General features: G+C 37.4%; 1 protein-coding gene across 2 annotated transcripts; it reads right to left on the bottom strand.

Annotated features, from left to right (window-relative positions):
• Window positions 1–7,255: 7,255 nt before the first annotated feature.
• INT1 (inositol transporter 1) lies at window positions 7,256–15,121 on the bottom strand. 2 transcript variants are annotated; one of them, XM_082875014.1, is made up of 8 exons: window positions 14,132–15,121; window positions 13,686–13,741; window positions 12,736–12,806; window positions 11,300–11,635; window positions 9,279–9,386; window positions 8,987–9,172; window positions 7,813–8,455; window positions 7,256–7,595 (listed from the first exon to the last, which is right to left on the bottom strand). In XM_082875014.1, the coding sequence occupies exons 4-8, from the start codon at window positions 11,618–11,620 to the stop codon at window positions 7,585–7,587; spliced, it is 1,269 nt and encodes a 422-aa protein (XP_082731140.1). In that variant the 5' UTR covers window positions 11,621–11,635; window positions 12,736–12,806; window positions 13,686–13,741; window positions 14,132–15,121; the 3' UTR covers window positions 7,256–7,584. The 2 variants fall into 2 exon arrangements, with proteins under 2 accessions (XP_082731140.1, XP_028084769.2); XM_028228968.2 differs by lacking the exon at window positions 13,686–13,741 and having other exon boundaries at window positions 14,132–15,103.
• Window positions 15,122–15,321: the final 200 nt, after the last annotated feature.

The raw sequence follows: 15,321 nt of genomic DNA, 5'->3' as shown, positions 1-15,321 counted from the left end.
ACCAAGCCTGAGCTAAGGAGGAAGAAACGCTCTTCATCCCCTTGCTGGGCCAGAATATTCTTCAAGGCTTCCTCGTTTTTGTCGGCCGACTTTTTACCGACGTCATCCAGGACCTCCATGTCTTCGTTCTTAATCTCTACTGTTTCTGCTTCTCGTACGTTGCAAGTGGATTTCATAGCTGCCATGGAGCAATTCTTTTCCTGCACTTGATCCCCTCTGACCTCCTCAATTCCATGCTCAGTTAGGAACCGCAACAGCTGGTGCAGTGTTGAGGGAACAGCCCTCATTGCCTGTAGCTATGGCCTCCCGAAGATAACATTGTAAGGAGAGGGGGTGTCAATTACTGTGAACTCTGTACTTACCTTCTTGGTGTCTACCTGCTCCTCCAAACTCATTGCTCCTAGGGGCCATGTCGGCGTTCCATTGAACCCGACCATTGGGCTGTTGGATTGCTTCAGATCATTTCAGTGAAGGCCGAGCTCCTTGTAACATCTGACATACATAATGTCACAAAAGCTACCTTGGTAAATCAGAATGCGCCTTACCTAGCATTCTCCAATCTTGAAGGATATCACCAGAGCATCATTGTGTGGATGTTGTACCATATCTAGGTCAGCTTCAGTAAAGGACACCATTGGTCCCTGGTACTCGTCTGTCGTAGGCCTCTTTTGCTGGACCTGATACACATGCTATAAGTGCATTACCCTCTGAGTCTCCCCACGTACCTCATTCTCATTAACCTTCGAGTGAATCACATTAATCACTCGAGGTCTGTCTGCTTGCGGTTGTGGTGCTAGTGAAGGTGGTGCTGCTGGTGCCTAGAGCAGCCTTGCTTGCTCTTCCCTTGTTCTGGCCTTATCTACTACGTCCCTTAAATGACTTTGTCTTACCAGATCTTCCAAATATGTCTTTAGGGCTCTACACCCCTGAGTTAGATACCCATCCTCATTGTGGTAGATACAGTGCTTCCTAAGGCTTCTTCCCATAAATTCGCCAAGGATCTTCTCTGAAGCTCTATAGTAAGGTTGATTCTTGATCCTTTCCAGGACTTTGTAAATCGGGATCCGAAACACTATGGTGACTGCCTGTGCAACCCTTAGTCCTGTTTCCTGTCTATTAAAATTTGCATTACTCAGTCTCGCTTCGGCAAGCCGTTTCTCTTCTCTTGCTTTGACGCTTTTGTTCTTAGCGTGTCTTCTTCTGCTCTCGCATATTTCTCGATTCTGGCCATGAGTTCCTCTATACTTTTTGGAAATGTCTTTGCCAATGACTTTCGAAGCTAGCAGTCATCGTTTAGGCCGTTCTTAAAAGATACGACTGCCAACTCTTGGTTGCACCCTGGTATTTGGTTAAACACCTCGTAATACCTTTTGGCATAAGCCCTAAGGCTTTCATCCTCGCCAATTCTCAGAGCCATCAGGGAGTCTACCCTCAACGGCTGCAGTTTGCTTGTAACAAACCTGGCCACAAACATCTCGGCCAAGCCTTCTCATCTTTTCACAGTTCTTTTCGGCAACTCGTGAAACCAATCAGATGTAATTTCCCAAAAGGATGAGGGGAACACCTTGCAGAGCAACGGTTCATTCCCGGTATACAGTGCCATTGAGTTCAAATATAAGCCAACGTAAAAGTTAGGTTCGGACTTACCATCGTATCTCTGGAATCTCGGCATGTGGAACCGTTTCGAGGCCTCAAACTTATCCAATTCTACTAAGAACGGCGTTCTCGGCTTGACCGGAGATGTTACTTCGGCATCTTGTCGCTTCCTCTGGAGGTAATCCCTCAAATCCTCCTTAGTCCGTCCAGGAGTTCGATTGTCAATGGATTTCAACCTTTTTGATGCGCTGCTCTCAGTGTCGTTATGAGTCCTCTTGGACCTCCCGTCATTCATTGTGTCAAAACAAAGCTCCTTCCCTTGAACATGTTGATGTTCCTTAACGTAAGTTTCCTTGGCATGATGTGTCTTCTGAGACTCTCCTCTCATCGATTCTCCTCGCCCGACCTCCCGTAAAGGCCGATGCGAATGCCCTTTTGCCCTGTCATGCTGAGAGATTGCAAGGATTGCTTTCTGTCTCCCCTTCTAGGCATCGCTCTTGGCCGCTGGAATCGGCATGTGTAATAACCCCGACCTCCGATTAATGCTAAACCATGATTAATTATGCCTAACAGTAATTTAGATGGAATTCGGAATTAAATTGCATATGTATTGCATTATCTTAGTGTTTTTATCTGTTTGCCATAAAATGATCTGTTCATGTTTTATGTTTTAAACTCCAAATTGAAGGGCTTATCGGCGGCCGAATCTGAAACTAATTAGTGTTTTGTGTTAATTAGAATTAATGTGATTTTATGGTAAATTTAGTTGAAATTTGATTTGGTATGAGTAAATTGGATTAAATAAGCTAAATTACATTAGTTGGACTTATCTACCATTTTGTCATTAGTGGGCCACTTCATGAAACATTTGGAGACTTGATCTATCATCCATTTCTTGACCAAAACCGTGGGTGAGAGAGCTAGAGATAGGAGAAACTTTGATTTCAACAAAATTCCTTAGAGAATTGGAAGAATTGAAAAGTAGTTTGCAAATTTGAGCTCCTAGACTTGGAATTCAAGACTTAAGGTAAGAGATTTCCCTTTCAATTGTGAATTTAAGATTAATTCTTGCATGGTTCATGAAAGATTAGAGTTTAAAGTCTAGAATTGGTTTTAAGAGTTGTATTAAGAGTGAATTCATGCATTCATGCACATATTCTTGGATTTTGGAGTTATTCTTCATGAATTTCCACATACATGTCTACATTTTTGTTATAGTCCCTGAATTCATCCTATTCTTGAGCTTAATCTTGCTTTGGATCATGTTTTGGAGCATAGAAGTCATGAGAATTCATGCATGTTACATTTAAGTTATGTTCTTGAATTTTATTTGAAATTGTGTTTAATTGACTCACCTTTGGGCTTGATTTTACAAATTGATCTTTGAAACATTTTATACTATGAGTTTACAAGTATTTTCCAGAAAATGGGCCCAAGAGGTTGAGTTTGGAAGTATTGAATGCTTGGTTTGAGGTTGGGAGGCAAATCTAGAATTCCAGAATTTGGCTTCCTCGCTCGAGCGAAGGATTCCACGCTCGAGCGACCATCGTTTGTTCAGAGCTCCGCTCGAGCGAAGGAATGATGGCTCGAGCGTAAATTGCAAGCTCTCAGGTTTTTGGTGCACGCAGACGCACACTTGAGCGACGAGACCTACGCTCGAGCGAAGAGCTGTGTCTCACGCTTGAGCGAGCATCGAGCGTAAAATTTCAACAACCAGTACTTTTGCATTTTTACAGACTGCTCGAGCGAAGGAGCCTACGCTCGAGCAACCCCTCTATTTTGACAAGCTCGCTTGAGCGAAGGAAGCTACGCTCGAGCGAGACCCCTATTTTCAGCAAGTTTTGAAAAATATTTTCCAAGGCATTTTTCCATCCTCATTCCATCCTAGGCATTCCTAAGCCATATTTAAGACTCTTTAGTGAGGATTTAAGGTTAAAAACACACTAAGAACCAACGACATAAGTTTTGTGCAATTAGAATGTGTGTTTCAAGTGTGTGTCCGTTATGTGTTATGTAGGTCACGTGCCGCGTATCGTGTGATCAATCTGCTCCGTCTGTCTGTTTCAAGGCCAACTGTGAGTAATAATTTAGTAAAGTTATGTTCAAACTGTATCTACTTTCTGTGTGATAAAACAAGATGTGTTTTCCGAAATGATATGTTCTGTACAATGAGTGATGGTTCAATTTCTGATATGTATTGGTGACATCCTTAGCATCATGTGATATATGTTAGCTGTTACCCGGTATCGGAGGTTCCTTTATGGAACTTATTTCTGTCTACAATCTGTTACCCGTATCGAAGGCCCTGTCACGAGGGCTCAGCTTCTGTTCTATTCTGTTGCCCGAATCTGGAGGTTCCTTTATGGAACTGGTTATTCGTAACCTCACGTATATACATTTTGTTCTGTTCTGTTCTATTAATTCTAATGGATGTATCACGTAAACTTAATCATGACTTATGATTTCTGCCTGTATATGGTCTGGATAAACTATGATTTTGATATGAAACTGAATTGTGATTTCTGAATCTGTAGAACTCATTCATTAAAACCCTTTACTCTATTATTATTCACTAGGCTTTCACTCACAGTTTATATTATGTATACAGGTGAGTCGGCACATGACCAGGGCCAGAGTTGACGGCCTTTTGTTTCCTTTTTGTCAGCTAACTGTTGTGCCTCTCAACGAGGTTTCGAACGAAGCCTAAAGCCATGGCTGTTTTTTTTTTATGTTCATGCTAGTCTTGTAAAGTCAGGTCTTGGGAAGTACATTCTGTAAATACCTTGTAAATATTGTGTATCTGGACTGGCATGTTTATGTATATATAAATAAGTTTTGAAATGTTTTGTCCCATGTACATTATCACAGCTCATTGGACCTTGTATATTTTGTATTATTACTTCCGCAGCCCCTTATTATTTGTTAATCTGTTCAGAGGCCTTTGGTAATCCACGGATTAATGGCCGATTACGGTGCTAAACCTACAGGGACGGGTTTGGGTCGTGACAGCATGTCCTCCAACGGAAACGGTGGCTGCATGACGTTATTCTGCATCATGAAGTTAACAACCAATTGTAGGTCTGCCAACTTTTTTTCCATTCCCTTCATCTCGTCGTCCCTCCTTAAGCATCTATCTTTCCATACTTGAAGGTCGCTTTCATTGTAATACCCGCCTTGACATGCTTTCTTCAGTGCATCTCCCTCTTGGCCGACGTCCTTTTCTCCTTGGATTCTTATCCCGAGATTCTTCATTACAGTTGTCCTTCTCAACGTTAGGATCGGCGTTTTTACCACTCCCACTAGGATGTCATATTTTCTTTCTGCCCGTCGTTAGCCATCTATTCTCCTTATGTTTCCCACAGACGGCACCAAATTATGGTTGCTGATTTCCGATCACATTGCCAAACAAGAACTCAGCAGGAGAGCACAGGCAGAATAGATCACGTCCAAACAACCTGTCACAAAGAGATAAGACTCCTGCAACGGTTCATCCACCCGAGACACTCCGACGATCAAGTCAATACTCAATTATCTCTCAAAAATAGCAAATAGTGCTTAAGTCACTACCCAGAATATAAAAAGCGTACCTTAGACCCACGAGGGTGCCTTACTTTTATAACTTGCACTAACATGATCCTGTAGAAGCCTAGCTTCAATGAACTCTACCTCAATGCTCATTTTGGACTCCTGACTAGATAGAGATAAACTCCCTAAGAGTTTTATCTTTATCTAGACTGAGGTCCTCTCCCATTCTAGGACTCTTGTCCCTTATCTCGGATTCCGATATCTCCGCAGATAACCTTGGCTTAGCCGAGATCACCTCGACAACATGACCAAGACACGTGACACCTTGACTAACATTCCGGTACCACATTAACCACGTGTTATCATTCACAAAATATATCCTCACATACACCAAAAAAGTTATACTAAATACATGAATAAATTTCCACCATACAAAGAAAAGAGTTTCACCATTATAAAAACATAACTTTTTTTTTCCCACTGATCTACTAAAATATAATTTCTTTTCAACAATATGTCATACTATTATTATCACTCATTTTTTTTTAGTATTGCTCTCATTTTGATTCGGGATGAGATTGAGTTTTCAAGTCCGTCCACGCCACGCCACGCCACGCCACGCCACGCCACGCCAGTGTGTCTCTGTCATCCTTACTTGGATTTATACATATATTTTTTGGCTCTATCCTTAATTGTATCCAAGCGGTCACAAACTAATTATGCCAAGTGTAAATAAGTTTTGAGATTTTTTAATTAAAATAAAAATTACTTTTGTACTTTTAAAAATTATATTTTATTTCTTAAAATTTTTAATTTCATAATTAATCACTTCTTTTATTAATAAATTATCAAGTCAATTAATAATTTTAAATAATTTTAAAAATATATTTCAATTAATAATTTAGATAATTTTATTATTGTATAGGAGAGTAATTATGAATTTTATTTTTTTAATTAATTATGTCAAATAAAAAATTCTAACAAAATGATATTTTTTAAAATCATATAAAACAATCTGTACTTTAATTGATATCTCTAATAGTGTATGGGGCCCCACAATGATCTGATATTTGTGTCTATTTTTTTTTTTTATTGCCAAGTCATTAAAATTCTATTTAGATCTCCAAAATTAAAAAAATATATCATTTTTAAAAAATTCAAAGAATATATTTATAATTTAATCATATATGAAATATTTTTAAACCTATAACCAAACGATCCTTCATCTTCCCACCACACCAAATTGATGTTGGCTTTACCAATTATTTTGAGAGTCTAGTGATATTTTTTTATTATTTAAATCTCGAACCTTTTATTTTGGGATAAATTGCTCCTTTAACATTTATAAAAAGTACAATTAGCCAACATTTTGACATAACTATATTGTTTTAAAATTTTAATCCACCTAACTGTTAAATTATTTTTGTCAATGTCTACCTACTATCTATATTAATATCAGTCACTTTAATTGTATTAAAAGAAAAGCCGTTATAATTATGTCAAAAATGTGATACTAATTCTGACTTTGTTTAGTTTGTGTTTTGAAATATTATTTCAATTTATTTTTTTTATTTTTTTTGTTACCGGAAAATCCTCACGCAGATCCAAGGCAACGCCCATTTGAGATCACAAATTCCAATTAAGTCAAGACTTCCGTAGTGAAAAGGAGTTGACCCCACACCAAGTGTCATGTATAGTAACAACTTGAAGTCCTCCCCCAAGCCAACTGCGTTGCGCCTAGGGGGTCAAAAATAATTTTCTGAAGAGAGTTTAAAAAAATTAAAAATTTATTTGATTGTATATTTTGAAAATAATTTTGAAATTTGAGATGATTTAATTTTTTTTTGCAGTTCAATTGATAAGTATAAAAGAAAAAGTGATTGAAAAGAAGAGACGAGAAAAAATTAATTTATTAATGTACAATAGAGAGAAAAGTTATTTTAAAATTGTTTTTTACAAAAATTCAACCACATGTTTTTGCAAAAACATGTTTTGAGAAAAAAAAAAACAAACATGCTCTCTATTTTCACCAAACTTTAAAAAAGCTGAGCATAATTTACCCTAATTATAACATTACATAACCATAGCAATACATCTTTTTCATTGATATCAACTCCTTGCCAACAACCATGAATTGCAACAAAAAGAATATATATATATATGGAATTTTTTGAACAGAGAAGCTAAAGCTTACATTAAAGTAACAAGAGAACACTCTTTATTTTAGTGTTCCATATCTGGGTGAAGCCATACCCAGCTCTGCTCATTAAATAGCAACAGATACAAAATGGGACAACATAATTGATAAAGAGTACAATTCCATGGGAGAGATACAACCATTTTCAATAAACTATCCAGCAACAAAATCGGCTTCATGATACACAAAACATATAACTTACAGTTGCTGAAACTTCGACATGAGCCAAGGGCTGTCGATGAGAAAATGCTGCAGCCACTGGTTCTTCACCTGTTGCCTGCGTAAAGTATTAAATACCATCAGAGGATCAGTTTCAATGACACCGCTTTTGTACCCATGTTCCCCAAACTTGCCAAATGCCTTCGCCAATTTCCCAGAATTCAACAATCACATTTGTGTTGAGCACATACACTTAATTTATTAGTTAAAATATATATTAATATATGCACAAACTGCATTTTTAAAATCCATTCAAACTACTGATTAGGACTCACTTTGCTCCTCGAGCAGGCCTTCACTAGCATCATACCCACTTCCCCAAGCCCTCATCTTCCATATCCTCTCCACCTCCTCGAATGACAAGCCCTTAGTCTCTGGCACAAACATTACCACAAACACAACTGCAATAACCGCCACGCCTGCTAGTATCAAGAAAGTGGGACCCGTTCCCACGGCTTCAGCGACCGAAAGAAAACTCTGGGCTACGATCAGATTCGAAATCCAGTTCACAGTAGCAGACATGCCTCCACAAATCCCTCGATACGACTCCGGGTATATTTCCGAGTTCACAGTCCAAGGCACTGGTCCCATGCCAGGTGCAAAGAAAGCGATGTAGAGGGCTAACCCTAGAACCGCCAGCCACCCGTAGAGACTGTTTGAAGAACCAGAAGATTGGAGGAAGAATGCTGTGGAGAGAAGGATGAGGGACACGATCACGCCAGATAAACTACTGAGGGCCAACTTTCGACGCCCGAAGTGATCAATGAGGTAAATTCCAAGAACTGTTCCTGCAGCATTCATTGCAGCGACAATCATTGATAAGAGAAGTGCTAATTGGTTGGAACTGAAGCCTGCCATCTGAACAATTGTTGGGCTGTAATACATGACCGTGTTGATACCGGTAAACTGCTGAAATGCCTGCAAATTCAGAATGCTTTAGCAAAGACATTTACAACTTATATTGTCATGTCATTCCCCAAGATTTCCAAGAAATCATCTGAGGATGCACACAACGACCAACTAATGATGTTCCCTCAACAAAATTAATTTTGTTTCTCAAGACAAATGCAACATTAATTGAATATAACAAAAGATAATAGCCTAATTTTGTGCACAATGAGGAACAACTACACTAGCAAGGAAGAGTTAAATAACCCACATTATGAGTAAAGAGAGAATATAAAATTGATTCCTTAAGATAGCCGTGGAAATATTTCTTTAAGAACTAAAAATTGTTGACAAATTATTAATGATATTTTTCCCTCTTGAAAAAACTTGGTAACACCACAAACTACATAATTAACTGCAACAGCACTCCTGTTAAAGGGAGAGCGTCAATATCTCAATCGAAATGCCAAGATGGCACAAACCTGCCAACCATTAATGGCAACGGAAAAGAAGTTACTATTTCGAAAAAAAATTAGTTTTTCTGCGAAGTTTCAATCTTACCTGAAGTCCTGCTCCAGCCAGGAATGCAAGTCTGATTTCTTTCAATTTAAATACATCCCAGTAACTGACAGAATTCTTTCTTTGCTCTTCTTCCTCTAATGCAATAGAAAGCTGATTTATCTCCTCCTCTAACCGGTAAGGACCATAAATTCTAGAAAGCACAACAATGGCTTCAGCTTTATCTTTCTGCACATCAACAGAAAAAGGTTTTCAATAATTACGCGAAAGAAAAACAGCTGGAGAAATAACTGTGTTTTCAAGAGACTTCTTAAAAGGATGTAGTAAATTGTACCTTCATGTAAAGCCAGCGTGGGGACTCTGGCAAAAATATCATAAGGCAAAACTGAATGACAGCTGGTACACCAGAAACTCCAAGCATCCATCGCCATGTCCCTGGAACCTGCTCAGTCATTGACATGGCAGAAAGACTTCAATGTACACTCTCAGAAAAAAAATGTAATCAAAGTAAAGAAACAAGGGGAAAATATCAATAAAATGGGAAATGGGGAAAATATTCTTAATTCAGTGGAATCTTTTCAAAAAATGGAGGGGAAAAAAAAAATCAAAGCCATGGAATCTGGCTTTGGTTTGACAAAACAAACCCTCTTCCCTTTCCACCTCCTTTTCCCTCTCTGTCTTCCAATTCCCTGTGCTCGCCACTGGCCACCACTACAAGTCTCTCCACTGCCAGCCCTTCTCCCACCCCCTTCAACCACCTCCAGTCCCTCCCCCACCCTTCAACTCCACCACCATCCCTAATCCCTCATCCCACCCTTCAACTCCACCGCCACCCCTAGCCACTGGGCCAGGGCTCTGACCTATCCTACTAGATGCTACGAAAGGCCTAAGCAATATAGAAGGGCTAATGCACCTGTGGCCAAAATTTTTTTTCTTTTTTTTTTTTTTTTCCAGCCTCATAAATAAATCCATTGGAAATATTTAGCAGGTAGCAAAAGCATATAACATCATCATGATTACTTCCTATCTCATGCTAAATATACTTATAGAATCAAAAGACCACAATCATAAATACACACCTCACCCCAATGACTAATGATTCCCTTACAAGCATGCACACTAAACTATACACAAATCCTCGTCTACACACACACCCCCCCCCCCCCCAAAAAAAAAAAAAAAAAACTACAACCAGTTTAATCCCCATATTTTAGGGTGTAGGAGGGTTAAATTGGGTATAGACCTAACCCTTCACATAACTTGCGCAAAGTGGTTATCCTCAAGTTCAACCCACAATCTCAAGGTTAGTAGGCCGAGTTTTAAACCACTAAACCATTGACCCCATTTAAGATTGTATGTTTTGTGTATTTTATATTAAGGGTAGTTTACTCATTCATTTTTTTTTCCCCCTTTGTTTAAGCTTTCTTGTATTATATACATGATTATGCAATAGTAAACGATTGAGATTTTCTTTCCAAGAGAAGAAGTATTATTTCCATTATTATTTAGGAAACTTTATTTTTTTTAAAATAATATTATAAGTGATAGTAAGGCCCACATATATTAGGAAAACACTATGGTACACACCCCTTAAAGAGTGTGTACCGCATGCATCTTATAACTAAACAAGAAAATGATATAATTTCATATTTTCTGAATCATAACTTAAAAAAATGTCATAACCAACCACAACATGAAGCATAACTAAAAAACTCATGAATCATAACTAAAGAAAATAATTAGTCATAATTAAAGAAGAAAATGACATAACTAAGGATGTATATGGTACACCCCTTTCAAGGGTGTGTATATTAGAATTCCCTATATATTAATACCAAAACCACTTAAAAATTAGTGGCCTTAGCAACACTTTATAAACTTTCCAAACCTACAATTAAAATCAAGCTAGTCCAATTTTAACAGCACTATGTTGGTACTCACAGAAATTACGTTGACAATTTTCCATAAAACCACCAAGCGTTCACTATCTTCTTTAAGACAAGAACAGAACAAAATAAGAGATGGAACACCACTAGAAAATACTAAAATGAAGAATAAGAAGCTCTTAAGCTATCCATCCTCTCTCAGGAATTCTAATTAGCTTCAGGATAGTGTTAGTCAAAAGGCAAGCAAGCATTGCTCAACAGGTTGTACAGAACCCATTTTGAGTCCATTCCAAAAAGCTAATAAAACCACTTGCCTGTTAATCAGACCAAGTTTATTCATCACAAACCTAATCTGATAGTAGTTAGTTAGTTATATGCTAGTGATTTGACATCATATTTCATCTGGATAAAAATGATACAGTGTCTGAATACAGGAAAGTGCATAAAATGAGAAGCAATAAAATCTGACCTCAGTGAAAGCAAGATTGACCACATATGAAAGAAATTGTCCACCAGTAATCATAAGCACATTAGTACTGACAAGACCTCCCCTTATTTCAGACGGTGATGCCTCTGCAATATACACAGGAGCAGTAACAGATGCCACACCCACACCCAAGCCAATCAATAGTCGTCCAAGTATGAGAACATATGGATCTGGTGCAGCAGCCATAACAACTGATCCAATTGCAAAGACAACATCTGCAAGAAGAGTAGCTTTCTTGCGTCCATAAGCATCATTTAACCAGCCACCTGCTGCAGCTCCAATAATTGCACCAACCAAAGCCATGCTAACAATAGTTTCCTGCCAATTTCCAGATTTAAAACCTTCAACAAAAGAAAATGTTCACAACTATAGTGGCGAAGGAACAAAATTTGCTTTTGTTTCCATTGAAAGAACCGAATAGTTTCCGTTTCCTAAGAGACCGAAACAAAACACTGATGCTGTAACAAAATCCTAGTATTTCCACTGGAAGACAACAAAACATTGTGAAAGATATCAAAACCAAACAAAACATAGCAAAACAATAAGTTATGTTGACTCAAATTTGTAATCTCCCATAAATGTTTTTATATATATTTTTTATTAGTAGTATATAAATACTATTATTATTACTATCTTAATAAATTCTTAGACCTTAACCATATACAATTTTCTTTGATAATTTAGTTGACAATAGTTAGCATTTTTTTTTGTTCGTAGAAACATTTACTATTTAATTTTACATTTGTTCCTATATACAAATCAGTGAACGAGTCTATAAATTTGAATATGTTTAATTGACACTTATTAGGATTGTATACACTTAAATACGTTTTAGCTTCTGAATCTAAACATTTCATATATTTTCACATTCTTTTTGTTTCTTTCAAAACGTTACCGAAATTTTTCTGAAATTTTTATGTTTTCATGCTCACTGAAACAACAGGCCGAACAAAATTTTGATCCTTGAAAGTGGCATCTTTAAGAGTTACAAGGACATAGACTACAAGTAAGAAATTGGGAGAAAATTCTGTATAACTTTGAACTTTGAAACTTTCCAAATACAACCGAAAACGCAAGGACAACGCTTCGGAATATTACACTTCAAATTTATTCTGATTTAAAATATGGCTGATTCCCCAAAAAAAATTAAAAACTACTGCTCATAATGAACCCTAACCTGTAATCTAACCAAAATCTCCTCCCTTGAACACAAAACACAACTACCTTACCACCACTGACCCCACATGCTCGGAACCTCTCACCGCCAACACCTCAGTAATATGACAATGTGAATCTTCTTTACATTTCACACTTGATAACAATTTGCAAACGAACACACTGTCTTTACCTCCTTTTTCCAAAATGCTAACAAGATTGAACTTCTCCATGTCAAATAAAAGAGATTAGTTGGTGTGTACCTGTAGGAAACTACTATCATTGACTGCCTCAAATTCTTCTTTAATATACAGAAGGGCCCCTGATATTACTCCTGCAATCAACATTGTCAAATTGACAACATGCAGCATCTCAAAACAGTCACAGAGCATGAGACATGATAATTACGAAATGAAAATTTAAGTAACAGGAAAAGGACAACATTAAACCACACAAAAACTCTAATCAATTCTAATTCTCATGTTTTGGGTTTTAATAAGTATTGAGAAATATTTTAATTAAGAGAACATTAAGCCATTTGCAGGTGAAAATTGAGTTCTTTGGGCCGTGGAGGATTGACAGAGTGAACCATTAGTTTTTGAAGCACTTTCGCAATTTTCTTTTATCAGCTACCACTCTAATTCTTTTGTATAAACTACCCACCAGGCAGAAATCCCTAATGTCGAATTCTGTTCTAGATAGACAAAATTCAAACTTGGTAGAATTTTGCATATAAATTTCACAATCTTGATTTTTTCAAAAATAAATTCACGAAGGTTTAACTACTAAATTGCTTGCAGTCAACCCCCAAGGGTTGCCTTAGTGGTATAGGCTTGGGACTTGGGAGTTTGTTCCTCTGCAGGTCTCAGGTTCAAAATCTCTTAGGTGCTATCAATCCTTGTGTTGGGCTAATCTATACGGAGCTATGCCCAGACTTTAATTGGCCCCCACGCTAGTGGATGGTGGGATTGGTATCCCAAGGATTAGTCGAGGGGCACGCAAGCTGGCCCGGACACCTGAGTTTTCAAAAAAAAAAATTTGCTTGAAGTTCATACAATACGCAATTATCATTTTTCTTTACTTGCTAACCATTCTTTTTTGCTTTTGATTTGCTTCATTTTTTTTCACTACAAGAATTGTCTATTGGTAGTGTACAATCTTTATCAATCAGGAAGCAACAGATGCAATGTCAGCATTTACACTGGCAACAGACCTGAATCAAAGCTGACTGATCCCGGAGATTACAGTGGATGGCCTCCTTCAACAGGGCTATTATGAAGACAATGATTAGTACACTGGGGGGGGGGGCATATGAAGCAGCACCTCACTGGGTTTTGTGGCGCTGAAAGCATGGGAGCTTACTACGTTTTTGAAGCCAAAAGATTCATAACACCCTCGAAAAAAATACTAAAAAGTACCCTCAAAATCCATAAAGCCAGGAAGAGACTGTTTTGTAAACAAAATCATCCAAATCCTAGGCACCCAGTTTGGCTTTAAAAATATAAATGAACAAGGAAAAGGTTTCTTACAAAAATTTGGCCATTTTAAAAGTTTTCATTAATCTGATAAAAACCAACCAATGAAGGAAATTAACAACACACCTAAAATTGAATAAACAAGAATAATACAAGAACTTGTTATACCCAAATAATTCAATACCTGTATCATAGCCAAAAAGCAGTCCTCCAATACCGGCAATCACAGTCAAACCCAGTACATACCGGTTGCTGAAGTATGAGATTTTCCTATTCTCAGCATCTAAATACCCTGAACTCCCGGGTACCGATGTGATTGTCATCGAATTTTTTTAGTTGAACACCAAGACTCAGTAATAAATGGAAATTTTTTATGATATCAATCACTGTGAATGATCCAATGCAAACTCACTTTATCCAATTACTATGTAAAATGACAAAGCTCAAAAATAACTGTACAGACAACCACAAATGCAACCAATTCAAAACCCAAAAAAAGATAACTCAGACCCGGTTGAAGGGTGGATAGAACAAGCACGTACAACCCCAATTAAAGACAATTGTAACAGAAGTAACAAATTCTAACAGAATCTGAACTGAACTCAAGTGATTATAGACTAGGACTATATAAACAGATCAATGTAGACATAACCCAGAAAAATTGACAGTTTGACTGGCAGATTAAGAGCTTAATCTCACTTGCAAATACACAAAAAAACCTAGAAACCCACAAAAATTGAAGACATTTCTGTGAGACTATAAACAAAGTAATGATCTCAAAAGCACCAGCAACCAATTTCCTAACTCATTTGGTTCGAGCCCTATACAAAAATAGAGGAATTCACAGACAAAGATGAAAACCCAGAACTTTCCTGGGATTTGCAACCCAAATTTGTAGGTTGGATGTAAGGAAATTATCAATTGTTATATACGAAAGAGAGTTTAGTACTGGGATTTTGGGATTTTCCAATAAAACAGGGGATTTAGGGATTTTTTTGAAAAAGTTTTAGATTAGGTGGGGTATTTGATGTATGTAGTTTCGTTTCGTTTTCCTTCCGAGAAAACACGTGAAAAATTAATAACATAAAGAAAAGCACGGAACCAGACGGTTCTTTGTTTTGAGACTGTTTTCTTTGTTTTCAGTGTTGGAGGCTTCAAGGGGTGAACGGATGACAAAGCATTAAAACGTAATCGTTTCGCAAATGTTATTTTAGGCCAAGTTTGGCATCCTCTAAAAAAATTTAAAAAGTCAAAAAGTCACTATCCTATTTAAGTCATATCATCTTATTTAAGTCACATCACTTCTCTAATACATCACTTCAAACCCAACCCAAATCCAACTCATATTTCATAAAAAGTCAAAAAGTGCACTTA

The sequence above is a fragment of the Camellia sinensis genome, chromosome 6 (assembly GCF_055761805.1).
Source record: "Camellia sinensis isolate YWXY chromosome 6, ASM5576180v1, whole genome shotgun sequence".
Taxonomy (NCBI): domain Eukaryota; kingdom Viridiplantae; phylum Streptophyta; class Magnoliopsida; order Ericales; family Theaceae; genus Camellia; species Camellia sinensis.
The sequence above is the reverse complement of the archived record's forward strand: the minus strand, read 5'-3'. Positions and strand labels throughout refer to the sequence as shown.

Excerpts from the sequence above, each read along its gene's own strand:
- INT1 (XM_028228968.2), bottom strand. The coding sequence starts at position 14,270 with ATGACAATCACATCGGTACCCGGGAGTTCAGGGTATTTAGATGCTGAG. Across the intron at positions 11,636-12,735 it reads ATGATAGTAGTTTCCTACAG|GAAACTATTGTTAGCATGGC; the intron begins GTACACACCAAC and ends GGAAATTGGCAG. Across the intron at positions 9,173-9,278 it reads CACGCTGGCTTTACATGAAG|AAAGATAAAGCTGAAGCCAT; the intron begins GTACAATTTACT and ends GTTGATGTGCAG.